At 47.7% G+C, this 27,949-nt stretch overlaps 1 protein-coding gene across 1 annotated transcript; it reads left to right on the top strand.

Annotated features, from left to right (window-relative positions):
- Window positions 1-1,130: 1,130 nt before the first annotated feature.
- On the top strand, window positions 1,131-26,236 carry DCAF12 (DDB1 and CUL4 associated factor 12). The gene is made up of 9 exons (XM_026687533.2): window positions 1,131-1,386; window positions 5,759-6,013; window positions 12,377-12,583; window positions 15,115-15,175; window positions 17,650-17,846; window positions 20,579-20,644; window positions 22,441-22,603; window positions 23,823-24,001; window positions 25,237-26,236. Exons 1-9 carry the CDS (start codon window positions 1,318-1,320, stop codon window positions 25,393-25,395), a joined length of 1,356 nt encoding a protein of 451 aa, XP_026543318.2. The 5' UTR covers window positions 1,131-1,317; the 3' UTR covers window positions 25,396-26,236.
- The last annotated feature ends 1,713 nt before the right edge of the window (window positions 26,237-27,949 follow it).

Below are 27,949 nucleotides of genomic sequence, written 5' to 3'. Positions count from 1 at the left end.
GTTATTAACTACGCCAGCTATTCGCTTAGCAAGTGTGGCACAAAAGTGTGTCATAAAATGGGGCAAAACCTTTGTTAAGGGAGTTTTGCCTCATTGAACGCTCTTTCTTGCTGCAGTTGTTAAGTGAGTCACTGCAGTTAAGTCAGTCACACGGTCATTAAGTTAATCCGGCTTCCCCAGTGACTTTGCTTGTCAGATGGTCTCAAAAGGGGATCTTGATCACATGGGATGCTGCAACGGTCGTAAGAGTGAAAAACGGTCGTAAAATGTCACTTTTGCCAATGCCGTTTTAACTTTCAGTGGTTACTAGATGAGCTGTTATAAGTCCAGGACTGCCTTTATGCATCTCGCTGTTTCTTTATTACAGGTGGTCCTCAAGTTAGTGATCATTAGTTAGTGACTAATTTAGTGACTGTTCAAAGTTACATTGGCACTGAATAAAAGTGACTTATGGCCATTTTTCACACTTAATGACCATTGCAGCATCCCAGAGTCACCCTGATCCAAATTCAGACACTTGGCAACTGACTCGACTTTATGACCGTCGCAGTGTCCCCTTTTGTAACCTGACAAGTTCAGTCAATGGGAAGCCAGATTCACTTAACGACTGTGTTACTAACTCAACAAATGTGATGATTCCCTTAACAATTGTTCCAAGAACATTCGTAAAACAGAGCAAAACCCAGTTAACTGAGGTCTCCCGTTAACAACAAAAATTTTGACTTCCGCTGTGGTCGTAACTCGAGGACTATATGATCATAAATAAATACTCCTAATAAATAGCCATGGAAGGTTCCCCTGGCGACACCTAGAGGGCGCCATAACAACCACAATGGCGCGTGCTCCCCCCCCCACCCAACGCGCGCTTTGACCAATCAGAAAAAACCTCCGCGGCCGACCGATCCCAGCTCGCTCTCCTGCGCTTGCCCAGTGCAGGGTTGGTTTATCCCCGGGACAGCAGAGGCAACTCGAGTCCGACTGGCGGGGAATCCGTTGCTGGGAAACCGCGAGCTGGGAGAACGGGGCGTGGTTTGTCTCGCGCGCCTGCGCAGATTCTCCCCCAAGCCGGGGCTAGCCGTAAAGCGCGGCGCTGTCGAGCCGTTCCTGCTGGCCTCCCGCCGCGGGCTGGCGGGAAAATGTCGTGAGCCGCATCCGGCCGGTGGACGGCGCGGGAAGGACCGCGGACGGGTGGCGACCGGCGGCGGCATCCCATGCTCCGTCGGGGGCGGCGGCGGCGGCGGCGGTTGTCCCTGTCCTTCCCCTCCCCCTTCATGCGGGGCCCGGGCCGGGGCCGCGCCCGAGTCGCCCCCGCCCGTTATGGCCAGGAAGACAGTTAGCAGGAAGAGGAGAGCGGCCGCCTCCGCGGCGGGGCCCGGCGGAGAGCAGGTGGGTGGCCGCCCATCGCTCCCCCCCCCCCGTCACCCCGGGACTACAGCAGCTATCGCCTCTCCCACCCCCGGCTGGGAGGTTGGCGGGACTACAAGTCCCATTCGCTCCGCGGCGGGGGAGGAGGCGCCTTTCCCATGGCTCGCTGCCCCGTGGGGAGGGGGGGTTGGAGGCTTCGGGTCCGGGTTGGTTCTCCTCCCTGCTATCCGTGACTACAGACTCCATGGCTCCCGTTCAAGTGGGTGGGAGGACTACAGCGCCCATGGGCCTCTCCCACGGCTAAGGACGCTCACTTAGGGGGAGGGGGCGCTGGACTGTGGCGGCCATCGTTCCCAGCCGGGACCTCAGAGCCCATGGCTCCCGTTCGAGGGGAGGGGAGGACTGCCGTCCCCATGGCTGGCTTTCCTCTTCTGAGCGCCTCTGGGGACTACAGGGACTATGCTCCCCGCCTCCTTCCTCATTGCCCCCCAGCCGGGACTACAGCCCCTCTCCTTCCCACTCGAGGGGATGGGATGACTACAGCCCTCATCGTCCCCGTCCCTCTTTTAAGCACGCTGACGGGGGGAGGATATGGGCGCTGGACTACCTTCCCCATCGCCCCCAGCCAGAAACGGGGATCCTATCAGGGGATACAGCGGCCATCGTCGTCGTCCCCCAGTGCGTTTGGGGGCTTCAGGTCCCATGCTTCCCCATCGCTCGCATCCTGGACTAAAACACCCATCGCTCCCTCCTCGCTTCTAAGCGTATCTTGGGGAGGAGACTTCGGGAAGGAAGGTTCCCATCCTTCCCGGCGGGCGGTGCCCTTCCCAACCCTCTTGCTCCCAGCCAGGACTACAATGCCCATCGCTCCCATTCAAGGGAATGGCATGACTGCAGCTCCCATCGCTCCCTGCCCTCTTCTAAGCTCGTCTGGGGTCTCGGAACTCCAGCCTCCATGCTCCCGGCGGGCGGTGGCCTTCCGGACCGTTTGCCCATCGCTCCCGACCCGGACTACAGAGCCCTGCCCTCTTCCTAACCGCATTTCGGGGGTCGCAGGACCTCAGTTCCCATCCTCCCCACGGGCGGTGGCCTTCGGGACCCCTTGCCCATCGCTCAACGCTGGGACTGCAGAGCCCATCGTTCCCTCCCCTCTTCCTAGCGGCAGCTCCCTCGCTGCCCGCTGGGACTACAGAGCTCATCACTCCCTCCTCTTCCTCCCTTGGGTGGTGACCTTCGGGACCTCTTGCCCATCGCTCCCAGCCGGGACTATAGCGCCCATCGGCCGTGGGGAGGGGGGCGTGCGGGGCGCGGGCGGCTTGGCGTTCGGAGCCCCGTAACCGACCGGGCGGCGATGTTTCGGGGCGGAGGGAACCGACGGAGGGAGCCTGGGCGGCGGCGGGGATCAAGCGGCCCGGCCCGGGGAAGGTGGGCGGCCCGGGCTGGCCTTGGAGCCGGTCCCGAAGAGGGGAGAGGGTCCCTTTACGGGGTGTACGGGGGTTTGCACCCCAAGATCGGCCCGTAGGGCACCCGCTTGGGGCTGAGGTCGTGTGAACGCGTTTCTTCTGTATCCCGTGTTTGCAGGAGGGAGGGGCAGGAAAGGATTAACGCCTCTTTGGCTGGGGAGGAGGCGAGGCTACAAGAGTTGGGGTGATTTAATGAGCCGATTAATAACAGCCGAGCTCAGCATTGCTCCACCCTCTCCACTTTCAGATGGCTGGACTGCAAGTCCCAGAATTCCCAAGCCAGCATGGCTGGCTGAGGAATTCTGGGACTTGAAGTCCACAAGTCTTCAAGTTGCTGAGTTTGGAGAGCCCTCCTCTAAAAACCCGGAGTTGGTAAGCAAAGGTGGCTGTGGAATTCTGGGAATTGCAGTCCAGCCATCTTTAAGACACCACGGTTAAGTTATGCTAGTTTAGCCGAAGCTTTTTGCAGGAATCCTACAAGAGTTTGGACTTTATCTAAGCTCAAGCCAACCATCTGGGCTTGGCTCCTTCTATGTTTTATTTTTATTCATTTTTTATTTTATTACTTAGGGATGTATTACATATCATTTTATGTATGTATATATTTTTTGTGTGTGTGTGTGTGTGTGTGTGTGTGTGTGAGGGGGGAATTCGTATGTATGATGTATGTATGTATGTATGTATGTATGTATGTATGTATGTATGTTATTCAGCTTTGTTCGGGTATTTTCCCACGTCATAATAGTTGTGCTTTTAAAGTTGTAGCAGCGTTTCAGCAGAATCTCATCTGCCATCATCAGGCTTCTGTATTGTGTTCGTGAGAATGCAAATGAGATTCTGAATTATATACCTAACAAACGAACACTATACAGAAGCCTGATGATGGCAGATGAGATTCTGCCAAACGTTGCTACAACTTTAAAAGCACAACTACAATGATGTGGGAAAATACCCGAACAAAGCTGAATACCATACATGTAAGTACCTGCAAAAACTTAAGAATATATATATATATATATATATATATATATATATATATATATATATATATATATATATATATATATATATATATATATGTGTGTGTGTGTGTGTGTGTGTGTGTATGTTTATGTATGTATGCTATGTTATCATATAACAGTAATTAATAATTTAGATTTATGCACTGTCCATCTCATCTACAGATGACTCTGAGTGACTTACAAACGTTACTTTGGAGTTATAAAACACAATAGTTTTGGAGTACTAAGGAATCCTCCACTTAGGACAACAATTGAGCCCAACATTTTTGTTGCTAAGTGAGACATTTGTTAAGTGAATCTTGCTGTCTGAGCAACAATTTAAAGTTATGCAAAATGGAACAATTATGCAAAGGAGGACTGTATAAACAGCCTGTTTAAAAGTGAATTGGGAGATAATCAAGCAGAAGGGGGTTTTTATGGGAGGGGGGGTCCTTCAGCTAATGAGGGGGGGATTCGTTGTTTTTTTAGAGAAGCACATCCACATCAGAGCCCCAGTAGAATAAGGGACAGGTAGCCCTCAACTTACGATCCCAATTGAGCCCAACATTCCTGTTGCTAAGTGAAACATTTGTCAAGTGAATTTTGCATCCTTTTACGACCTTCCTTGCCAGGTTTGTTTGCAAGTGCACGCTCATGCATTCTTCTTTGCCCAAGCAAGGGGCGAGCACACCCAGTACAATACAATAGAAGAATAGGACAGAAGCATAACTTGAAAGGCACACTTGATCAGCATGCCTAAAATTAAATTTCGTTGCCTACATAACACTACAACATAACACTATGCCACAACATAATACTACCTAAACATGACCAAAAAAAAATTAATGCATATATACCCATGTACATACACACATCTATGACCCAGAGAAATAACAACAGTGTCGTTCGGATGTATACATCTACACGGCGAGAAAAACGAGTCCTGCGAGTTTTACCAGACGGAAGCGGGCGACTGTGCACGCTCCATTTAAGTGAGCGACTGCCACACATGTAAGCCGATCGCGCAAAGGGAGCTCCACAGTTGCCAGTTGCTTGCGCGCAACCATCCCCTCTCCCCCTCGCCTGTTGGCAAAGCCGCTAACGTTGGGGAGCTCCGGTTTAGCAATAGCACTTAGACTTGTATGCCGCTTTCCAGCCCTCCCTTAAGTGGTTTACAGAGTCAGCCTATTTGCCCCCAACAATCTGGGTCCTCGTTTTACCCACCTTGGAAGGACGAAAGGCTGAGTCAACCTTGAGCCTGGTGAGATTTGAACTGCCAAATTGCAGGCAGCCGGCAGGCAGTAGAAGTACCCTGCAGTATTACATTCTAACCACTGTGCCACTCTGGCGGAAGGAAGGAAGGAAAATATGAATGGAAGGAAACATGAAAAAAGGGAGGGAGGAAGGAAGGAATAGCAATAGCACTTACACTTATATACCGCTTTATAGTGTTTTCCAGCCCTCTCTAAGTGGTTTACAGAGTCAGCCTCTTGCCCCCAACAATCTGGGTCCTCACTTTAGCGACCTTGGAAGGATGGAAGGCTGAATCCACCTTGAGTCTGGTGAGAGTCGAACAGCTGACAGTTGGCAGAATTAGCCTGCAATAATGCATTTTAACCACTGTGATTACTCAAGGAAGGAAGGGAAGGAAGGAAGGGCAATAGCACTTAGACTTCTATACCTCTTTACAGTGCTTGTACAGCTCTTTCTAAACAGTTTACAGAGTCAGCCTCTTGCCCCCAACAATCTGGGTCCTCATTTTACTCACCGTGGAAGGACGAAAGGCTGAGTCAACCTTGAGCCTGGTGGGATTCGAACTGCCAAATTGCAGGCAGCTGGTAGGCAGCAGGAGTAGCCCTGCAGTACCACACTCTGACCACTGTGCCACTGCGACTCATGAGCGATTTCTTGTCATTAATTTTCCCGCAGTACGGCTGGGATCACTCAGTTCACAAAAGGAAGAGGCTTCCTCCAGTGAAGCGGTCCCTGGTGTGCTACCTGAAAGGACGAGAGGTGCGGCTTTCCAACGAGTCCAGCTACCACCGCTTGTTGCATGCGTACGCGGCTCAGCAGCTGCCTGGGTTGCTGAAGGAAAGAGAATTTCACCTGGGCACTCTTAACAAAGTCTTTGCATCGCAGTGGTTGAACCACCGGCAAGTGGTGTGTGGGACAAAATGCAACACGGTAAGTGTGCGTTCCTGTGGTCATTGCCTTGGTGTTTCTTCCACCAGCGGATGGATGGCACAAAAGGTAACTCTTGCCATTAGTCCTCCAGGGTACACCAGGCAGAAAGGTGAGAGGAAAAATGGCATTTTAAAAAAATGTGTGAATTTATAAAATCACTTTGGACCACACAGGCGACAGGAGGTGACAGTAGGAATGAGACAGGGATCTCCAATGGCAATTTTTAAGATTTGTGACTTCGACTCCCAGAATTTCCCAGCCAATATGGCTGGCTGGGGAATTCTGGGCGTTGAAGTCCACAAACTGCCTGGGGAATTCTGGGCGTTGAAGTTCACAAGTCTTAAATTCGCCAAGTTTGGAGACTTCTGGATTAAGAGAAGATACCTCTCCCTGTGTGCATCTTGCTCCCTTCCTCCCCATCTTTTAATTGCAAATTATGGCTCATCACAGTTATCCAGATGTTCAAACTGGATTTGGCATTTTTATTCACGTATCGAGTTCTTCCCAAGGAACTGAGATAGGCAGATGTTGATGTTTTATGATGTTAAAGGTTTTATCGTCGCAGGATGGAAGCTGTTCGAAGTCAAAGCTACCTTTGCAATTGACTAATGGGTTTTTTGTTAATGCCAATTAACCATTAAGTGGGGTTGCAGTTGTTTTGGGATTGCACCCAAGGCACCTATTACTGTTGGTGTACTATCTTTGCTTTCTTATGCTATAGTCATTTGACTTCTATTTATAGGTCTTTGCATTTTATGATCTTCTCTAATTCTTTCTCTTCTGCTGCCTCCAGACAACCGCCTAATCGACAGTTGTTAGGTCCAGGGTGTTGTGTGGCAGGTGCCTGTCTCTCCGAATTCTAAAGTCCCAGTGCAATTCTTCATTTTCTATGACTTTCTCTATTTTATGGTTCCACCAAATTCTTGCTTGCAGGCAAATGATATTTCTTGCAGATCTTCCAATGCACTATTGTTGCTACTTGGTCATGCCACTGTTTGTAGTCAGCCTGGGCAATCTTCTGGCAGCAGCTTACCAGGTGGTCCCCCCTGTTTCTTCAGCTTCATTGCAGGTGGGGGGGAAGCATTTGATGTATTGGCCATGTAATACTTTGTCTTCCCATGCTGCCATTCTGTTCTTCATTGGGTCTTTCTTGTAGGCCGGTTTGGTCTCACCTGTAGCTGGTAGGCCTTCCAGGCCTACGAGCTTCAGTGCATCTTCTTCTCTGTCCTTCAGATATTCTTTCAATGCCCCCTTTTCAAATTAAGATTTCAATTTTATTGCCTGACCAAGTTGAATGGATTCTGGCTTCATTGAAGTTGGCTTAGTGATTTAGGTTAATTTATAGGGTTATAGAAGAAATATAAGAAATAAGAAATGGTATAGGGTTTCCTGTCTAAGCAGGGGGCTGGACTAGAAGACCTCTGAGGTCCCTTCCAACTCTTCTCTTTTCTCTTCACCAACTATGGTTTAACCCATAATACTCTGTAAATTCTTCAGTAGCTCATTTTCCATCCCTCATGTTAGAGAAATGAAATGTTTCTGCCCAGAAATGGGCTCCACCCCCCACTACTTTTTATTAAAAATAAGAAGGAACAGTTCTGATTTTCCCAGCCATAACATGGCTTGGATTTATTTTTGGTTTAGCATTTGTTCTGAGGCCAGCTGTTGCAGCTGGAAACCATGATTAACGATTTGCAGCAAGTAAACTCAGTTCATGTATTGCCTGCCTCTCACCTAGACTGCAGACATTTTGCCTTCTGTGTTGTGTGGTCTGTGTGTGAGTGTGTATGCGTGAGAGAGAATGTGTTACTGTTCTGCAAAGCTCTTGACTGGTTTCAGTAATATAAGTGCTGAACAGATAGTCCTTGACTTACAACCCCAACTGAGCCCAACCATTCTAAGTGAGACCGTTGTTAAATGAGTTGTGCTCCATTTTACGGCCTTTCTTGCCACACATTATTTTTCTTAATTGAATCCCCTCCAGTGGTTAAGTTACTAACACAGTTGTTAAGCGAATTTGGCTTCCCTACTGACTCGGCTTGTCAGGCCGCAAAAGGTGATCCCGTGACCCCAGTCATTAAGATGAATCAGTTGCCAAAGATCTGAATTTTTGATCATGTGAGAATGAGGGAAAATGATCATGTCACTTTTTTTCAGTGCCAATGTAATTTTGGTCCCTAAACGAATGGTTATAAGAATAGAATATAGAATAGAATATAGAATAGAATAGAGCGGGAGCGGGAGCAGGAATAGGGTAGAGTAGAGTAGAGTAGAGTAGAGAAGACAGAATGCAAAAGAATAGGAGTAGAATAGAATAATAGAATAGAATAGAATAGAATAGAATAGGAGAATGGAATGGAATGGAATGGAATGGAATAGAATAGAATAGAATGGAGCAGGAGCAGGAGCAGGAATAGAGTAGAGTAGACAGAATGCAAAAGAATAGGAGAGGAGAGGAATAGAATAGAATAGAATAGAATAGCATAGCATAGAATAGAATAGCATAGAATAGAATAGAATAGAATAGAATAGAATAGAATAGCAGAGTTGGAAGGGACCTTGGAGGTCTTCTAGTCCAACCCCCTGCTCAGGCAGGAAACTCTACATCACTTCAGACAAATGGTTATCCAATCTCTTCTTTAAAAACGTCCAGTTAGAGCACCTACAACTTCTGGAGGCAAGCCGTTCCACTGGTTAATTGTCCTCACTGTCAGGAAATTCCTCCTTAGTTCCAGGTTGCTTCTCTCCTTAGAATAGAATAACAGAATTAGAAGGGACTCTGGAGGTCTTCTCGGCTGATTACCAGATTCACAAAGAGTTAGAAGGGACCTTGTGGGTCATCTAGTCCAACCCCCCCTTGCCCAGGCAGGAGACCCTACACCATTTCTGACAGATGGCAGTCCAGTCTCTTCTTGAAAGCTTCCAGGGATGAAGTAGTCCAACTTCCTTGATCCGTTTCCATCCATTGCTTCTTGTCCTGCCTCAGATGCTTTGGAGAATAGGGTGACTCTCTCTTCTTTGGGGCAGGCCCTGAGATGTTAGAACACAGCTATCATGTCTCCCCTAGTCCTTCTTTTCATTAAACGAGACATGCCCAATTCCAGCAACTGTTCTTTGTATGTTTTAGCCTCCCTTAATCTTCGTTGCTGTTCTCTGCACTCTTTCCAGAGTCTCAACATCCTTTTTACATCGTGGCAACCAAAACTGAATGCAGTCTTCCAAGTGTGGCCTTCCCAAGTGATATTAACACTGCACATGATCTTGATTATGTCCCTCTGCTGATGCAGCCTAGAACTGCGTTGGCCTTTTTGTCAGCTGCAGCACATGGCTGGCTCCTATTTAAGGGATTGTCCACTAGGACTCCGAGATGCCTCTCACAGTTACTGCTGTTAAACCAGGTAACACCTATATTATACCTGTACACAGGAGCAAGGAATGATTGTCCGCTAGGACTCCAAGATCCCTCTCTCACGGTTGAGCCTGGTACCACATATACTGTACCTGTGCATTTGGTTTTTCTTGCCTAAATGCAGAACCTGACTTTTTTCACTCTTGAATTTCATTTTGTTAGATAGCACCCAATGTTCAAGTCCGTCAAGATCCACCTATATCTTAGGCCCATCTCCTGGAGCGCTGGCTATTCCTGCCAGCTTGGTGTCGTCTGCAGATTTGATGAGTTCCCCATCTAACCCCTTGTCCAAGTCAAGAACTACCTGTACTACAGTTCATGTAGTGACCGTTCAAAGTTACAATATCGACCTGCGCCCGTTTTTCACATGACGTTTGCAGCCTGATCATGTGATCAAAATTCACACGCTTGGCCACTGACTCATATTTACGACAGTCGCAGGTTCACGCAATTCCCCTTTTGCGACCTTCTGGCAAGCCAAGTCAATGGGGAAGCCAGATTCACTCAACAAACGTGTTTCTCACTTAACAACGGCAGTGATTCCCTTACCCGCGGTGACAAAAAACATAAAAAGTGGGGGGGAAACACGCTTAAGAAATAGTCTCCCTTAATAACAGAAATTTCGTGCTCAATTGTGGTCATATTTCGAGGACTACCCGTGTTCCAAATACAGCCCAATATGAATGGTTGTAAGTTAAGGACTACGTTTCGTTGCTGCATCCAAGCACCTTGTCCAAAAGACCCCGGAGGCCTTGAGGAATTATTCTCCTTTTGCCAGGTGTTGTTTTTTTTTTTTTTGCAATTTGTCTTTATTTTTGGCCACATCTCGCTTCCAACGTCTGCGTAGAGGAGGTCAGGAGACCAGGTGTGCCCCGTACACACAACAGGTGTGTCCCTTTTTGTTGACTGGCAGAGCTTGGAGAAAATGCGGCCAAACTGGATCGGCCTGGATGAGGCTTTAATTTTTTTTTTTTAAATGGTGTCTTGTTGACTAATTGCACCTGGCTTGCTTTTCTTTCTTTCTTTTTTCTTTTTGAAAAAAAGTTTTTTTTTTATTTTTAAAAACAAACATAGACAAACATAAACATAAAACAACAAATAAAGTCTTCTTTCAATTATGCAGTGTGTCAGTTGGTACGTATTTCTTGTGCACGAAAACTGTAGTTTTTTTCCTCAAGTTAAAGTTTACATTCATATTACATTAGTCAACTTTACATATTATATTATTATTACATCATCATTAGACTTTAATTTCAAATCCATATTATTCTTTGGAGTAATGATTTTACTTTTTAATTCATATTATCATTCTATAATAATCGATTATAACATATCATTACTATTGTGTTATACTTCAATTTCCTGCTTTTCTATCTAACCATTGATAGAATAAATCCCACATCTTAAAATATTCTTTTTCTTCTTGCTCTCTAATTGCTAATGTTAATCTACTCATTTCTGCACATTCCATTCTTTTCTTAATCACCTCCTCCTCTATCAGACTGACTTGCTTTTCTGACTTGATTTTGGAACGATCAGAAAGGTCCCTCTGGGCTTCTGCCTCGGGGTGCTTAAACATGGTTTGGGCGCTCCTGAATTTCATTGGATATCATATCTGGCGTACTAATAACCGTGGTTTCCTGGAAGGTGATGCCCTCCATGCAGAAATGGGAGCCGTCATGCTTGTAATGCACGAATGAGAAAGTTGTACGTACCTCAGATCAGGGGTGGGCTATTGATTTCCCCCGTGATAGACTAGGGACTTGCCCTGTCGTTGTTGTCAGGGACTGTTCTTGGTGAAGAGCAAACCCTACTCCCTTCTAGCACTGATAGCGTTACCTAGTTGGGTCATGAAACGTCCGCAAGAAAATCACCAAGCTCATAAGAGTAGCAAGGACCCCACGATTCTCCTCCTCCTCCTCCTCCTTGTCCACCACCACATAAAGTTCACTCCCTTCTAGCACTGATAACATTACTTAATTGAGTTATGAAACATCTGCAAGAAAACCACCAAGGTCAGAGAGCACCAAGGACCCCACAGTTCTCCTCTCTTCCTCTCTGCAAACTCCACTCCTTTCTAGCGCTGATGATGTTACCTAGTTGGCTCATGAAATGTCTGCAAAAAGAACCAAGCTCAAAGAGTACCAGGGATCCCACAACCTCTTCTCCCTCCTCTCCTAATTCTGCAAACCCCACTCTGTTCTAATATTGATGACATTATATAGTTGGGTCATGAAATGTCTACAAGGAAACCAGTAAGCTCAGAGAACACCAACGACCTCACAATTCTCTTCCTCCTCCTCTTCTCTATAAACGCCATTGCCTTCTAGCACTAATGATGTCCCCTACTTGTATCATAAAATATCTCCCAGAAAACCAGTAAGCTCAGAGAGCACCATGGGCCCTACAGTCCTCCTCCTCTTCCTTCTCAACTCCACACCTTCTAGCACTGATAACGTTACCTAGCTGGGTCATGAAACGTCTGAAAGAAAGCCACAAAACTCAGAGAGCACAAAGGACCCCACAGTCGTCATCCTCCTCCTCCTCCTTTCCACAAACCACATTCCCTTCTAGGACTGATGAAGTTACCTAGCTGGGTAGTGAAATGTCTGCAAGAAAACCACCAAGCTCAGAGAGCACCCTGGATCCTACAGTCGCCCTCCTCCTCCTCCTCCTCCTCCTCCTCCTCCTCCTCCTCCTCCTCCTCCTCCTCCTCCTCCTCCTCCTCCTCCTCCTCCTCCTCCTCCTCCCTTCTAGCACTGATGATGTTACTTAGTTGGGTTGTGAAATGTCTGCAAGAAAGCAAAGGTGAGCACCGAGGACCTCACCGTTTAACCCTGAGCTACAAATATTCTCTGCTATCAATGAGCCCATCGTTCACCTTTCCGTGTAGCTTCCTAATCCATAATACCTTCTTGAAATGTCTCTCCCCGCCACCCCCTCGTCTCTTGCAGTTGTTTGTAGTCGACGTCCAAACTGGGCAGATCACCAAGATCCCCATCCTGAAGGACCGAGAGCCCCACATCGTCAACCAGCAGGGCTGTGGGATCCACGCCATCGAGCTCAACCCTTCCCGGACCCTCTTGGCCACCGGGGGCGATAACCCCAACAGCCTGGCTATTTATCGCCTGCCCACCCTCGATCCCATCTGCGTGGGAGACGTAAGTTTCTTTCCAGGGGCAAAGAGGGGGGGAGAGCTTTGAGACGAGCTCTCAAGAGGGGTCGGATTGGATACAGGAAGTCCTCGACTTAACAACAGTCCGTTCAGTGGCCGTTCAAAGTTGCAACAGTGCTGACCAAAAGTGACTTGGGGCTGTTGTTCACTCGTACAATCTTTGTGGCATCCCTGTGGTCACCTGATCAGAATCCAGAGGCTTGGCAACCGGCGTGTACTTAATGACTGTTGCAGAGTCCCCGAGTCACGTGATTCCCTTTTGCGACCTTCCGACAGACCAAGTGTCAACTCGTAAAGCATTCCAATGCATGTTTTCAAGTTGCCATAAACAAGGGGGTGGGGAATCTGAAGGAGCAGTACATCAGTTTAAAACCAGGAGTACATTCCACCCGCATCTTAAAAAGATTGTAGCCTAGGCTACCGGATCTTCTGCCCCGAAAATCCTTCATTGGAGAATGTGATTGATGACATCCAGCCTGTGGATGTGCTTTATTGGAGAATCTGATTGATGACACACCCGGGGGAGGGGGGAAACAGGGTCACGCAGACATGATATTTTTCCGATTAAAATCGGAATTCTGATTCTTTTGGGAATCGCCTTCCCCCCCCCCTTCTTCTCCTCCTTCCCCTCCCCTCGGAGGCCCCGAGTCAGGAGTTGCTACCACTGGCGCGGCTCTGCGCGCTCCAGTCCCGCATTGCCTCGGGAAGGAAAGGCAAAAGGAAGAGCCGCAGCAGCGCTTTGCAACGGCAGCAGCGGCTCTCAGTTTTGCCTTTCCCTTCCCAAGGCAACGCGGGACTGGAGCCGCACGGAGCCGCGCCGGCAGTAGCAACTTCTGACAGCCCCAGCCGGATACCTGAGTGGAGCCCGGGCGGTGTGAGCGGAGGCTGCTGAGCGGCAGGAAAAGGGAGCTGGGCAGCCACAGACCAGCCTCCATGCAACACACCACCGCCCGGCCCTGGCGAGAAAGCAGCGGTGCTCCCGGTAGCGGCCTTGGCCCCACCACCAGGGAAACGGCTGCCCAGCTCCGGGAGCTGATCCACACCTGACCAGCTGGAAAGGAAGGGTGTGTAGCGTTGGTGTTGTGTGTGCGATTTCTTGGCGCGCGGCGGGGGTCTCTTTTGGCCGGCCCCGATTTTTTTTCCAGAGGGGAATATCATGCCTGGTCACATGTAACTGTAAATTACATATGCCAGAGTTGGCTTCATTTAGGTTAATGCCGGCATGTTGCTTCTAATAAATCTTTTGCATTCTTTTGAAGCTTGGCCCGAGGCTCGTCATTTAATTAGGGCAATCACCGGAACCCTGACACAAAGTTAACGGGGGAAGCCATTTGCTTAACCGCTGGGTTACTAACTTATCCACTGCAGTGATTCACTTAACAGCGGAGGCAAGAAAGGTCATAACACGGGGCAAAACTCACTTTGCAAATGACTCACCGAAACTTTGGGCTCTGTTTGGGTTGTAAGTCGAGGACTACCTGTATTGTCTTGGTAACTTCGGTGAAGAGTCGTTTAAAATCCCTATGGAATTGTTGAGGCTATCAGGATTCTGGCACTGACCTCCATTTAAATCACGAGACTCGAGCCAAACTTCCAAAACTTCAAAAGGATTTATTGGGAGTTAACATGTCCGGCACTGCCTGGGTGTAGCCGACTCTGAGACACATCATTCATTGTCACCCTTGACCCTGGTTTTCCCCTCCATCCCCTGGGTGTATCATAATTCATATTCTCCAATGGGACCCCTCCATAGCCCAGAGTCATCAATCAGGCTCCCCAGTTAGAATTTTGCCCGGCTGAAACTTCAGTCACCTAGTTGCTATCTTTGAAAACATTTATGGAATGCACTTTCGGATTTGCAAGCTGCTGCACTGCTCCCCACTCCCTTTCTGTTGGCAACTCTAAAAAAACCAGAGAAATATTTTATGAGTTGACAGAGGCATTAAAAGGCAATTGATTGAGCCAGCTTGTTCTCTTTTTCATTACGCCGTTAGTCCTTGACTTATGACAGTTCATTTAGCGACCATTCACTAAATTTACGCTGGCACTGAAAAAAGTAACTTATGACCACTTGTCATGCTTAACAACCGTGGCAGCGCCCCCATAGTCATGTAATCAAAAGTTTGGGTGCTTGGCAACTGTCATGTACTTACGCCGCTTGCACTATTCTGCGGGTTACGTGATCCCCGTTTGTGACCTTTCCCGACCAGCTTCTGACAAGCAAAGTCAATGGGGAAAGCTGGATTCACTTAATAGGTGACTCACTTAAGAACGGCAGTTTCAGTTAACAACGGTAACCCCAAAAGGTAGTAAAATCGGATATGATTCACTTAACAAATGCCTTGCTTAGCAATGGAAATTCTGGTCCCAGTTGTCGTATGTCAAGGACTGTACTGTACCTGTACTCAAGTACTGTAAAAATATGTTCAAATTTCTTCAACGGTTGGTGAGCATTGACTGTGCTACAATCACCTGATTTCTTCGCCTTCACGTTATTTCTTCTTTCTTTCTTTTTAGGATGGACACAAAGATTGGATATTTTCTATTGCATGGATTAGTGATACGATGGCTGTTTCTGGTAACCCTCAAAACATTATTATTATTATTATTATTATTATTATTATTATTATTATTATTATTATTATTATTATTATTATTATTATTATTATTTTCAAATAAATCATACTTTTTAGAGGAGATGTGTTTAAATTTCATTACAGCCATGAGCCCAGATATAAACAAAATGTTGAATAAAAATATTACAACTTTCAGGGGGTCTCCAACCCTGGCTATTTTATGGTTTGTGGGCTTCAACTCCCAAATTCCCCAGCCAATGCATGCTGGCTAGGGAATTCTGGGAGTTAAAGTCCACAAGTGGTAAAGTTGCCAAGGTTCGAGGCCACTGTGTTCTACTCTCTCTCTCTACCTATACGTATACCTCTACCTACCAACCTACCTTCCTACATCTGTCTGTCTGTCTGTCTGTCTGTCTGTCTGTCTGTCTATCTATCTATCTATCTATCTATCTATCTATCTATCTATCTATCTATCTATCTATCATCTCTATTTCATTCATCTATCTGTATCATTCATCTATCTTATCTATCTATCTAATTCATCTATCATCTATATCAGGGGTCCTCAACCACCGGGCGCGGACCGGTCCCGGTCCGTGGAGCACTCTATACCGGGCCGCAAATTAAAAAAAAATTAAAAATGGCGGCTTTCTTCACTTTCGGTGAATGCTGCTGGGATCGGGATCAAGGACACAAATGAGAGAAGGGGAGGGAGGAAGCAACAAGCCTGTCCTGCTCTCTGGCTCAGCGGCTTGGTTTCCTCCTGCCTCGTTCCTCTCTCAGTCGCTCTCTCTCGCTGCTCCACCAGCCCAGGAAGAAACTGCTTCAAAGAAGCCGGGGGTGGTGGCTTTTTCCTGTCGCCGCAGCTCCTCCGGCGCGCCGTTCACCCCCACCCCGCCCGCCCGCGGTTCAATCCACAGTGCTCCGTTCTGCCTGCCTGCCTGCCTTTTTCGCTTTCTGGTGAGAATAATAACTATTCGCCTCTTTTTATCAGACGAAGCTGCTCCGAAATGAAGAAGGCAGGCAGGCAGGCAGGCAGAAGGCGGGCGGGCGGGGTGGGGGTAAACGGGCGCTCGGAGGAGCTGCGGCGACAGGAAAGCCCCGGCTCTTTGAAGCAGTTTCTTCCTGGGCTGGTGGAGCAGCGAGAGAGCGACTGAGAGAGGAACGAGGCCACCTGAGGGAGGGAGGGAGACACCTGAGGGAGGGAGGAGACACCTGAGGATGGGGCTGAGGAGGCAGGGCCAGGCGCACCCTGAACTTGGTGGTTTGCTGGCAGACGTTTTATTACCCGACTAGGTAACAACATCACACACACACACACACACACACACACCCCGTCCTTGAAAAAGTGTTTGTGCTTGAAACTGGTCCCTGGTACAAAAAAGGTTGGGGACCACTGATCTATATCATCTCTATCTCATCTATCTGTATCATTCATCTATCTTATCTATCTATCTATCTATCTATCTATCTATCTATCTATCTATCTATCTATCTATCTAATCATTCATCTATCATCTATCTTTATCATCTATCTCATTCATCATCTATCTACAGTATATCATTCATCTATCTCATCTATCATCTATAAATCAATTATCTATCATCTAGCTTATAATAATATTTCTGCCTTCTCCAGTGATAAGAGTAAAACCTGTTATGCGAAACATATCGAATTCATATTTTATAATATTTTATTCACACTATATGCATGTTTCGTATAGTTTTGTCCTTTTTTAACATTCTAAGCCATCCGGACTTACTGGACAGCCTACAAATTAGGATAGGATAGAATAGGATAACAGAGTTGGAAGGGACCTTGGAGGTCTTCTAGTCCAATCCCTGCTCAAACAGGAGACCCGATAGCATTTTAGAAAAATGGTTCTCCAACCTCTTCTTAAAGACATCCAGAGATGGGGCACCCACAATTTCTGGTGGCAAGCTGTTCCCCTGGTTGATTGCCTCCACTGTTAGAAAGTTTCTCCTTAGTTCTAAGTTGGCTTTCCCTCTGTGGATTAACAGAGTTGGAAGGGACCTTGGAGGTCTTCTATCCCACCCCTGCTCAAGCAGGAGATCCTATGCCATTCTGGACAAATGGCTGTCCAATCTTTTCTTAAAAACCAACAGGGATGGAGCAGCCACAACTTCTGGTGGCCAGCTGTTCCACTGGTTAATTGTCCTCACTGTTAGGAAATTCCTCCTCAATTCCAGGTTGCCTCTCTCCTTGATCAGTTTCCATCCTTATTGCTTCTTGTCCTGTCCTCTGGTGCTTTGGAGAATAGCTTGACCCCCCTTCTTCTTTGGGGCAGTCCCTCAAATATTGGAAGACTGCTATCATGTCACCCCTGGTTCTTCTTTTCATTAAGCTAGACACGCCCAATTCCAGCAACCGTTCTTTAAATTGAACGAATGAATAAATATTCTCCTTTCTTGGACCTGCTTTCGAAGTGGGCTTGAACAGGCTTCTTTCCGGCAGGTTCCCGAGATGGTTCAATGGGCCTCTGGGAAGTGACGGATGACGTCTTGGCCAAGAGTGACGCCCGGCGCAACCTGTCGCAACCCGTCCCCGTCTATGCCCACATCACCCACAGGGCCCTGAAGGACATACCCAAGGAGAACACCAACCCAGCCAACTGCAAAGTCCGGGCGCTTGCTTTCAACAACAGGAACAAGGTTGGGACAACGAAGCAATTCAAATGCAGAGACAGGTAGTCCTCGGCGTACGACCATAATTGAGCCCAACGTTTCCATTGTTAAGCGTGTGGTGCGGTGGCCTAGAGATGGAGCTCTCGCCTCACAATCAGGAGGCTGTGAGTTCGATCTTAGGTAGAGGCAGACATTCAGTATATCTGCTGAATAAAACTCCACATTGGGGACAGGAAGGGCATCTGGCCAGGCAATGCTCAGCTCCGTTCAGGTGCCCAGACTCCACCCTGCCAAGGGATTATGGGGTCATTTAAAGAAGATGATTTCCGTTGTTAAGTGAGACATTTCTTAAGTGAGTTTTGCCCTGTGTCAGGGTTCCGGCAATTACCCCCAATTAAATCATGAGTCTTGAGCTGAACTTCCAAAACTTCAAAAGGATTTATTGGGAGTTAACATGTCCGGCACTGCCTGGGTGTAGCCGACTCTGAGGCACATCATTCATTGTCACCCTTGACCCTGGTTTTCCCTCCAGCCCTCTGGGTGTATCATAATTCATATTCTCCAATGAGATACATCCATAGCCCAGAGTCATCAATCATGCTCTCCAGTTAGAATTTTTCGGGGCAGAAATTTCAGTCACCTAGTTACTACCTTTGAAAACTATTTATGGAATGCACTTTCAGTTTGCAAGCTGCTACACTGCTCTCCCCTCCCTTTCTGCTGGCAGAGAAATATGAGTTGACTCCCTGTTTTTTACAACCTTTTCTGCCCCAGTTGTTAAGTTAGTCCCCGAGGTTGTTTAAGTAAGCCACATAGTTGTTAATTGAATCTGGCTTCCCCCTTGACCTTTGTCAGAAGGTCACAAAAGGGGACCATGCAACCCTGGAACTCTACAACAGTCATAGGTACGTGCCTGTTGCCAAGCATCTTAATTTTTTTTTGTAATCACGTTTTTTTTATTTCAATCTGCACATACACAGCAATACATTAACAGTGTGGCATCAATATATCATACATTTTAGTATAGACAAAATTAATACCAATTCTATCTCTTAATACACATGTTCACACTAAATCATAATCTTTCGTTGCTTATTTTCAACATTTCAATACTCTCTCCTAATGCCAACCACCTAGTACCAACATACCTAGTAATTTCATTATTCAATTTCCTCCCCAATTTTGTTTTTGTTTTAAAATAAAAAAAATTCTCACTTGGCAAGCAGTGTGGTTCCAGGTTTCACATCTCAATATGACAACATGACCATAGTTACCTATTCATTTTATTTATTCAATTTCATATCACATTTTCCTTGTTAGTATTAAATACTAAACTTATCCAATTCCAATTCATGTTATAACTTGTTTCATTTTTCCTAGGATATTCTCATAGTGTCTTAATTTTGATCACACGACCACAGGGATGCTGCAAAGGTCGTAACTCTGGAAAATGGTCATAAGTCACTTTTTTCAGTGCTGTTGTAACTTTGAACGGTCACTAAATGACCGGTCAAAGGCTTCCCTGTATTTCTAGAGGTAATCCTCGACTTAACAATAGTTTGTTTAGACCGCAGACAGCTACTGTGATGACCCAAAGGGGCGTGGCACAAACGCAACAAAGTCACAAAAGTAGGTAAATTAATTCCTCCAACTTGGCCTCCAATGTCCAGTTATCATCGGCTGGAGAAAAAACTCTCCCAAGAACAGTTTTTAAAGGGAAGAAATTCAGTCTGAACTGAAAGTACATCTAAATTATAAATAAAAACCAACACAAACCACGCTGCAGCGATTAATGAGACAGGGCAGGATAAGGAATTGCAGGTCTCCAAAAGATAACGAAACACACACAGTTGGGGGGATGCCAGAACCCAGATAAGACTTGACAAACAAAGGTAATGTACGCTTTGCTTCCAGCAAGGAGCTGTGTGCAAACACCCTTTTTAAATCCTGTTTTCCCAGCTGCAGCTAATGAAGGGAATCAGGGCCTTTTTCTCCCCCGTAACCCACGTTGCTCCCTTCTCCGCTCCTCCCTGCGTTCCCTAGGATGAAGAGGGGGTGGCCTTGGGTCTTCCTCTGTGCCCTTCCCCAGTTTCCTCCACAGCCACCAGAGCCACACTCCCACTCCCTGTCAGCTGCTTGACGTCCCCCTTGGAAGCAGATTCCAACAGGGGCATGACAGCTACCCTGGTCTAGTGCCCTGCTAAGCGGTAAACCATCATTTAGATATGATGATAATGGCTACATTCGGATGGTGCTAAGCCAAAACCAAGCAATCTGAAGATTTCTGCAATACTGGTAGTTCTTGACTTACAACCATTTCTTTAGTGACTGTTTGAAGTAACAATGGCACTGGAAGAAAGCTGCTTTTCCCACTTTTTCGTCATGTGATCAAAATTCGGACGCTTGGCAATGGGTTCACATTTATGATGGTCGCAGGATCCTGGGTCGTGGGATCCCCTCTGGCAACCTTCTGACAAAGTCAGTGGGGAAGCCAGATTTACTTAACAACCGTGTGACTAAATTTAACAGTCGCAGTGATTCGACTTAACTGTGACGAGAGTCATAAAATGGGAGCAAAGCTCACTTAACAACTGTCTCGCGAAGCAATGGCTCAATTGCGATCGTAAGTTGAGGACGACCTGCCTGTAAACTCAGCCTCTGTTTTCAGAAAAAAATCAAAATGGCTAATTATTAAGGGGTGGAAGCGGAAAATTTCACGTCCCAGTTGCCTGAACGGTTAATATTTTTTTCTCTTCCAGGAACTGGGAGCTGTTTCTCTGGATGGATATTTTCACCTCTGGAAAGCGGAACACATGCTGTCCAAGGTAACTCCCTTCACACCTGCCCACAGAAGTTCATGGAATACAAGAGAATAATGGAATAGAGAATAAGAACAGAATAGGGAATAGAATAGAGAATAGAATAAGAATAAGAAGAGAGAAGAGAAGAGAAGAAAAGAATAAGTAGAGTAGAAGAGAAAATAGAAGAGATGAGACTATAATAAAAATATAAACACGAGAAGAGAAACAAGAGAATAGAAAATAGAATAGAATGCAGAATATAAATAATATAGACTAGAAAATAGAATAGAATAAGTAGAATAGAATAATAAGTAGAACAGAACAGAACAAGAGTTGGAAGGGACCTCTGGAGGTCTTCTAGTCTAGCCCCTGCTCAAGCAGGAGACCCTATACCAGGGCGGGCAAACTATTTGGCTCGGGGCCGCATTGACTTTTAAAATTTGACAGGCGGGCCGGGTCAGCACAAGATTTTTGGGAATCGCCCCCTTCCCCCCTCTTCCTCCTTCCCCTCCCCTCGTAGGCCTCCTGAGTCAGGAGTTGCTACCGCCGGTGTGGCTCTGCGCGGCTCCAGTCCCGCGTTGCCTCGGGAAGGGAAAGGCAAAAGGAAGAGCCGCGGCGGTGCTTTGCAACGGCAGCAGCGGCACCGGAGGCTCAGGCTCAGCGGCTCCTGGTTTTGCCTTTTCCTTCCCAAGGCAACACAGGACTGGAGCCGCGCGAGCTGCGCCAGCGGTAGCAACTCCTGACAGCCCCAGCCGGACACCTGAGCGGAGCCGGGCAGAACTTCCTGTTGCTGCTGCTGGAGCACCACCGGTCGCTTCCTCCAAGCAGCCCGCCCGCCCGCCGGGCTTCCCCTTCGCCGCGCGGCTCGGGGCCAGGCGGCGCCCGCAGTTAAAAGGAAGCCGAAAGTTGCTGGGAAGTTGCTCGGGTTTCGGGGCTTTGCACAGGCAAAGTTTGCAGGCGGGAGCGTCTTCCCGCCAAGGAGCGGAAGGGTTCCGCCCGGCGGGCGGGCGGGCTGCTGGAGGAGGCGACCTGGCGGTGCTCGGGTTTCCCCTCCGCCGTGCGGCTCGGGGCCAGGCACGAGTGCCCGCGAGGAAAAAGGAAGCCGCAAGTTGCTGGGAAGTTGCTCAGGTGCTGGGAGCAGGCTTTTAAAGTGCCGCCCGAGCAGGACCGCCGAGCCGGGAAATGGGGCACCAAGGCAGGGCAAGGCTACACCAGCAGCGGCCTAGCTTTAGGTGGCTCCAAGCAGCCCGCCTCCAAGCAGCCCGCCCGCCCGCCGGGCGGAACCTCTTCCGCTCCTCGGCCGGAAGATGCTCCCGCCTGCAAACTTTGCCTTTGCAAAGTTTAAGCCTGAAGCCCGGAAAAAAGGGGGATCGGCGGGGACTCACCTTCGGAGAGGTCGCACTCAAGGTGATTTCAAACTCCCAGCCGAGGCCTTTGCAAAGTTCTTCTTTTCTTTCCTACCCCGAGCGCTCCGCACTGTTTTGCAGCTTTGGGGGCCACGCGGCGCAGGGCAATACGCCACGCCCAGCAATTTTTTTTCAGGGGCGGGCGGATTGGACAGACCAACGGGCCGGATGTGGCCCGCGGGCCGTAGTTTGCCCACCCCTGCTGTATGGTCTGGTTACAATCTCAGTTGTGTGGCGGATTGCGTACCTTGTGTGAAATCCCTGCTATGGAGGGTGTCCATGGCGTCCAGCTGTAAAATATATCCAGAAGTGGCTCTGATTCGGCTTATTTAAATGTCCTTCGGATTTTCCGTGGTTTGTGGGGTCCCCCAATGTTCATCCAGGTTTTTTTCCCCCCCTTTCTGGCTTTTGCAGCTCCTCTCCACCAAGCTACCCTACTGCCGGGAGAACGTCTGTTTGGCCTATGGTCAGGAGTGGTCGGTGTACGCCGTGGGGTCTCAGGCCCACGTCTCTCTCCTGGACCCCCGACAGCCTTCCCACAAGGTTAAGTCTGTCTGCTCCAGAGAGCGAGGAAGCGGTAAGGATGCCTTCCGGGGAACATTCGTGGGTGTGGTATGAAAAATGTGTGGGGATCCAGCTCTTCCCCCCACAAACTCAGAGGCTTCCTTCCTTCCTTCCTTCCTTCCTTCCTTCCTTCCTTCCTTCCTTCCTTCCTTCCTTCCTTCCTTCCTTCCTTCCTTCTCTCTTTAAGAAGAGACTACTAGACAGTCTGAAACAGTATAGGTTGTCCTGCTTAAGCAGGGGGATGGACTAGAAGACCTCCAAGGTCTCTTCCTTCTGTTCTATTCCTATTCCTATTTCTATTCATGCCATTCCATATTTTCTATTCCGTTCTGTTCTGTTCCCTTCCATTGGGTTCCATTCCACATATTCTATTCTGTCCTGTCCTGTGTCCTTTCCTTTCCTTCTTTTCTTTCCTTTCCTCCTTTCCTTTCCTTTCCTTTCCTCCTTTCCTTTCCTTCTTTTCTTTCCTTTCCTTCTTTCCTTTCCTTTCCTTTCCTTTCCTTTCCTTTTCCTTTCCTTTCCTTTCCTTTCCTTTCCTTTCCTTTCCTTCTTTCCTTTCCTTTCCTTTCCTTTCCTTTCCTTTCTTTTCCTTTCCTTTCCTTTCCTTCTTTCCTTTCCTCCTTTCCTTTCCTTTCCTTTCCTTTCCTTTCCTTTCCTTTCCTTTTCCTTTCCTTTCCTTTCCTTTCCTTCTTTCCTTCTTTCTCCTTTCCTTTCCTTTCCTTTCCTTCCTTTCCTTTCCTTCCTTCCTTCCTTCCTTCCTTCCTTCCTTCCTTCCTTCCTTCCTTCCTTCCTTCCTTCCTTCCTTCCTTCCTTCCTTCCTTCCTTCCTTCCCTCTCTCTCTCTCTCTCTCTCTCTCTCTTCTTTTCTTTTCTTTTCTTTTCCTAACTTCCTTCCCTCTCCTCCCATCTCCCCTTCTCTCTTCTCCCTTTCCCTCCCTTTTCTTTCCCTGTACTTACAATGGTTGCAGCGTCCTGGGGGTTCTCATTTGCAGCCTTGGGGACAAGCAGAGTCAATGGGGGGGGGGGGGGGCCAGATTCACTTAATGACCGCGTCATTCACGTGACTTCAGCAATTTAAGTACAGTAAAACCCGGCGAGACTCACTTAGCAACTGTCTGCTTAGCCAGCCAGGGGAGTTTTGGGCTCAGCTGTGGTCGTAGGTCAAGGACCTACCTGCAGGGCCAGGATTGGTTGCCGGTGTCCCCTAATGCCCCCGTCCCTCTTCCGCGACAGGCATTCGCTCCGTGAGCTTCTACGAGCACATCATCACGGTGGGGACCGGGCAGGGCTCCTTGCTGTTTTATGACATCCGAGCCCAGAGGTTCCTGGACGAGAAACCGACCCAGAATTTCTACGGATCAAAATTGGCAGGAAGTGAAATTCTCAAGCTCTCAACCGGCAAAGGTTGGCTGGTGAGTAGCTGCAGAAAGAGGAGACTAGGGGGGCTCGGGGGCTCCCGAGAAGTCCGCGGGAGGGGTCGTCAGGCTACGGGGAGTCTTAGAAACCAGGTGCTGCGCGTAGGTCTGTCCTTCGGCAGTCTGCATTATCGGGGTGGAATTGATAGTTGGTCAGCTGAAACAGAGGCAAGATGGACTCCAAAACTTCACCAGCAATCACTCAATCAGGGACAGCCAGTTTGGTCCAGCTAGAAACCAGGAGATGGTGAGTTCAAGTCCTGGCTTACTCATAAAAGCTGGCTGGGTGGTTTTCTGCCAATCACCAGGAGACAGTGAGTTCTAGTCCTGCCTTAGGCATGGAAACTGACAGGGTGGAAACTTGGGCCAATCACCAGGAGACAGTGAGTTCTAGTCTTCTAGTCTTGCCTTAAGCATGAAAACCGGCAGGGTGACCTTAGGCCAATCACCAGGAGATGGTGAGTTCTAGTCCTGCCTTAGACGTGAAAGCCAGCTGGGTGACTTTGGGCCAATCACTAGGAGACGGTGAGTTCTAGTTCCACCGTAGGCATGAAAGCTAACGGGGTGAATCTGGACCAATCACCAGGAGATGGTGAGTTCTAGTCCCGCCTTAGGCAAGCAATCCAACAGGGTGTCATTTTGGGCCGGTCCCTCATTCTGAGCCCATGACATCATTGGGTAACAAGCTGGTCAGTCGATTCCTGCTGCCACACACAATTGATGCAAGTGGGGGCTGAACCAGGAATTGGTTTAGCTTCTCCTGTCTGTCTTCCTTGGTCCCAGGGAGATGCAGGTAGTCCTCAACTTTTGTTTCATGACCAAAGTAACGGCACTAACAAAAAAAAGTGAACATTTCTCACACAACTATTGCAGCAAACCCATTGACACATGATTAAAATGTGGGGGCTTAGCCATCGACTCGTACTTATGACGGTTGTGGTGTCCCGGGGCTCACGTCATCCCCTCTTGCGACCTTCTATCAAGCCACATCCACGGGGGAGGCCAGATTCACTTAACGACTGTGTGACTAACTTGACAACCTGCAGTGGTTCGCTTAACGACGGTGGCAGGAAAGCTCATAAACAGGGCCAAACTCGGCGAGCGGCTGTGACGCTGGCCACTAAAAGGGCTCAATAATTGTGGGCCATAAGCTGAGGACTGCCCGTACAGACCGGCTCTCGGGGAGGCAGTGGGTTGCATCGCTAACTGACGTCCGCTTCCTTTTTTGACAGAATCATGACGAAACCTGGAGGAATTACTTTTCGGACATCAGTTTCTTCCCCAACGCGGTTTACACGCACTGCTACGACTCGTCGGGCACGAAGCTTTTCGTGGCAGGAGGCCCTCTCCCTTCTGGACTCCACGGGAATTACGCCGGCCTCTGGAGCTAATGATGCTTTTTCCCCCCCTGAAAAAGGAAAAGCCTCTGGAAAGCGTGGCTTTCTTCTCCTTTTCCTCCTCCTCCTCCTCCTCCCCCTCCCTCGCCTTCATTTCCTCTCCTTTTTTAAAAACAAAAGGATTTGTGGACCTTCCCGTCTTCTGGTTTTGATGCCACTCGGGGTTTAAAAAAACACACACACATTTTTTTTTTTTAAAGGAGGGAAAACCGTCGAGTCTCCCAGAAGTTTTTGTACATTTTTTAAAATGGGGTGGTGTTTTGTTTTTTTTAAATTTCTTTTGGGTTGTTGTGGTTGTTGTGGTTGTTGACCTGCTTTGATCTTTCTACGATAGAGTGAGGGTTGGCACCCTTTTTATTGCATTTCCTAACAAACAGTGGCGTCTTTGGGCCCAAGCTCAGACCAACCGACTGACCGACCATAAGTCTCATTTTTCTTCTCTTACTTCGCTGGGAGGTAGGATTCCTCGATGTGATCGGCTGCTGCCGAGCTTTCTATGAAAGCCCAGGGGCTGTGTGTGTGTGCGCATGCGCACACTTGTGTGTGTACATGTATGTGCAGGTATTTTTGTCGGTCACCTTTCCTGGAATAAAAATGATCTAATTAAAAATCAACATGTATTTATACCGCAGACCCTTCTACCTAAGCCACAGAGTTAGGTCTGCCCTGCCCCTAAACTCTGGGTCAATCTTTAAGAAGTGCAGGTTTTATAAGGATGCCGTTTTCGTCGCTGAGCCAATGTGGGACCTCCGTTGTCGTTTTTTAATTTATAAAGTCTACCATGTTAATTCAAGAGAGAGATAATTAAAGACAACCAACCACTGAGAACCAGGAACACAACTTCAACATTCTGTTAAGTTTACATGTGTGTATGTGTGTGTGCGTATCTATATATCTACTGTATATGTATACCCTGTTTTCCCCCAAGATACGACCTACCCTGAAAGTAAGTCCTAGCTTGATTTTTTTTATATGTGCATCCAATTTAAGCCCTCCCCCCCCCCTGAAAAATAAGCCCTAATTAAGATCCTGCCCACTCCAGAGTGACGGGTAAAAATTAAGCTAGGGATGGGGTGGAGCTGCCCTATTACTTACCTTTGGACAGTTGTAGCCAGGCCTCGCACCCCCCGACACCTGCTTGCCAGCCCATTTCTTCTGCAGCTGGCAAGGCTGGCAAGGTTTTCCTGAAGACCTCTGGAGCTGAGAATAAAGCTCTGGATCGATCCTGAGCTCTCTTATTGGCTGCAGAGGCCTTCAGGAAAGCCTTGCCGGCCTCAGAAGAAGAAGTTCCTGAAGGCCTCTGACAGCGAAAAGGAGGCTGGGGGCAATGCATGCACGTGAGGTTATTCAGGGGATGACATCCCCTGAAAATAAGACCTAGTGCCTTTTTTGATGGCAAAAAAAATAAAATAAGACGGTCTTATTTGGGGGGAAACATGGTATCCCTCCATCTATCCATCCATATCATTCTCTCCATCCATCTCCATCCACCTATCTACACACACACACACACACACACACACACACACACACACGTAAAAGTACTTGTACACATACCCAGTTCACAACTGCTTCTAAACCAGTGCATAGGCACACATTTGTTTGTTTTTATTTTTAAAAACTGGCGATTAGCTACCTTCTGCGAACAGAATTTTGCATCCACAATATCAAATAATCTTCAGTTGAAACTAGTTGCTTTCCAGCTTTTAGATTGGTGTTTTTTTTTAAACGGCTTCATATAGATTGTGTTTCTAGATTTTTTTTTAAGTAAACAACTATGAATGCCCCAAAGGAGAGAAATTGCAGAGGGGAGGTTGCAGACGGGGGTCTTCAGAAATGGGGTTTTCCTCTTCAGCTAATGGGAAAGAGGAACAAGATTTTTTTTTCCTTTGGGGCAAATGACATGATAGCAGTCTTCCAATATTTGAGGGGCTGCCCCAAAGAAGAGGGGATCAAGCTATTCTCCAAAGCACCTGAAGGCAGGACAAGAAGCAACAGGTGGAAACTAATCAAGGAGAGAAGCAACCTGGAACTAAGGAGGAATTTCCTGACTGTGAGAACAATTAACCAGTGGAACTGCTTGCCACCAGAAGTTGTGAATGCTCCAGCACTGGAAGTTTTTAAGAAGAGATTGGACGGCCATTTGTCTGAAGTGGTGTAGGGTTTCCTGCCTAAGTAGAGGGTTGGACTAGAAGACCTCCAAGGTGCCTTCCAACTCTGTTATTCTAAATTCTATTCCATTCTTTCTGTTTTCCACTCTAAATGGGGCAAAACTTCCTGAACCACTGTCTCACTTAGCAACGAAAACTTTGGGCTCACTGGTGATTGTCAGTTCGAGGACTATCTGTCACATGAAGCACAGTTTAACACACCCACCCTTTAGAAGGTTGAATTAACTCACTGATACAAGCGAACCTCAGACAATGGTGTGCTTCTGGTCACACAACAACGAAAGAGGTTTAATCACAAGAACTATTTGCCTTTGGTTCCGTAAGCATAATACTCAACTAAAACTTGGGTGCTCCGGTTCCCATAACTCAGGTCAGCC

Source organism: Notechis scutatus, chromosome 2 (genome assembly GCF_049901735.1).
Source record: "Notechis scutatus isolate UNSWTSFEM ecotype Mainland chromosome 2, rNotScu1.2, whole genome shotgun sequence".
Taxonomy (NCBI): domain Eukaryota; kingdom Metazoa; phylum Chordata; class Lepidosauria; order Squamata; family Elapidae; genus Notechis; species Notechis scutatus.
The sequence above is the reverse complement of the archived record's forward strand: the minus strand, read 5'-3'. Positions and strand labels throughout refer to the sequence as shown.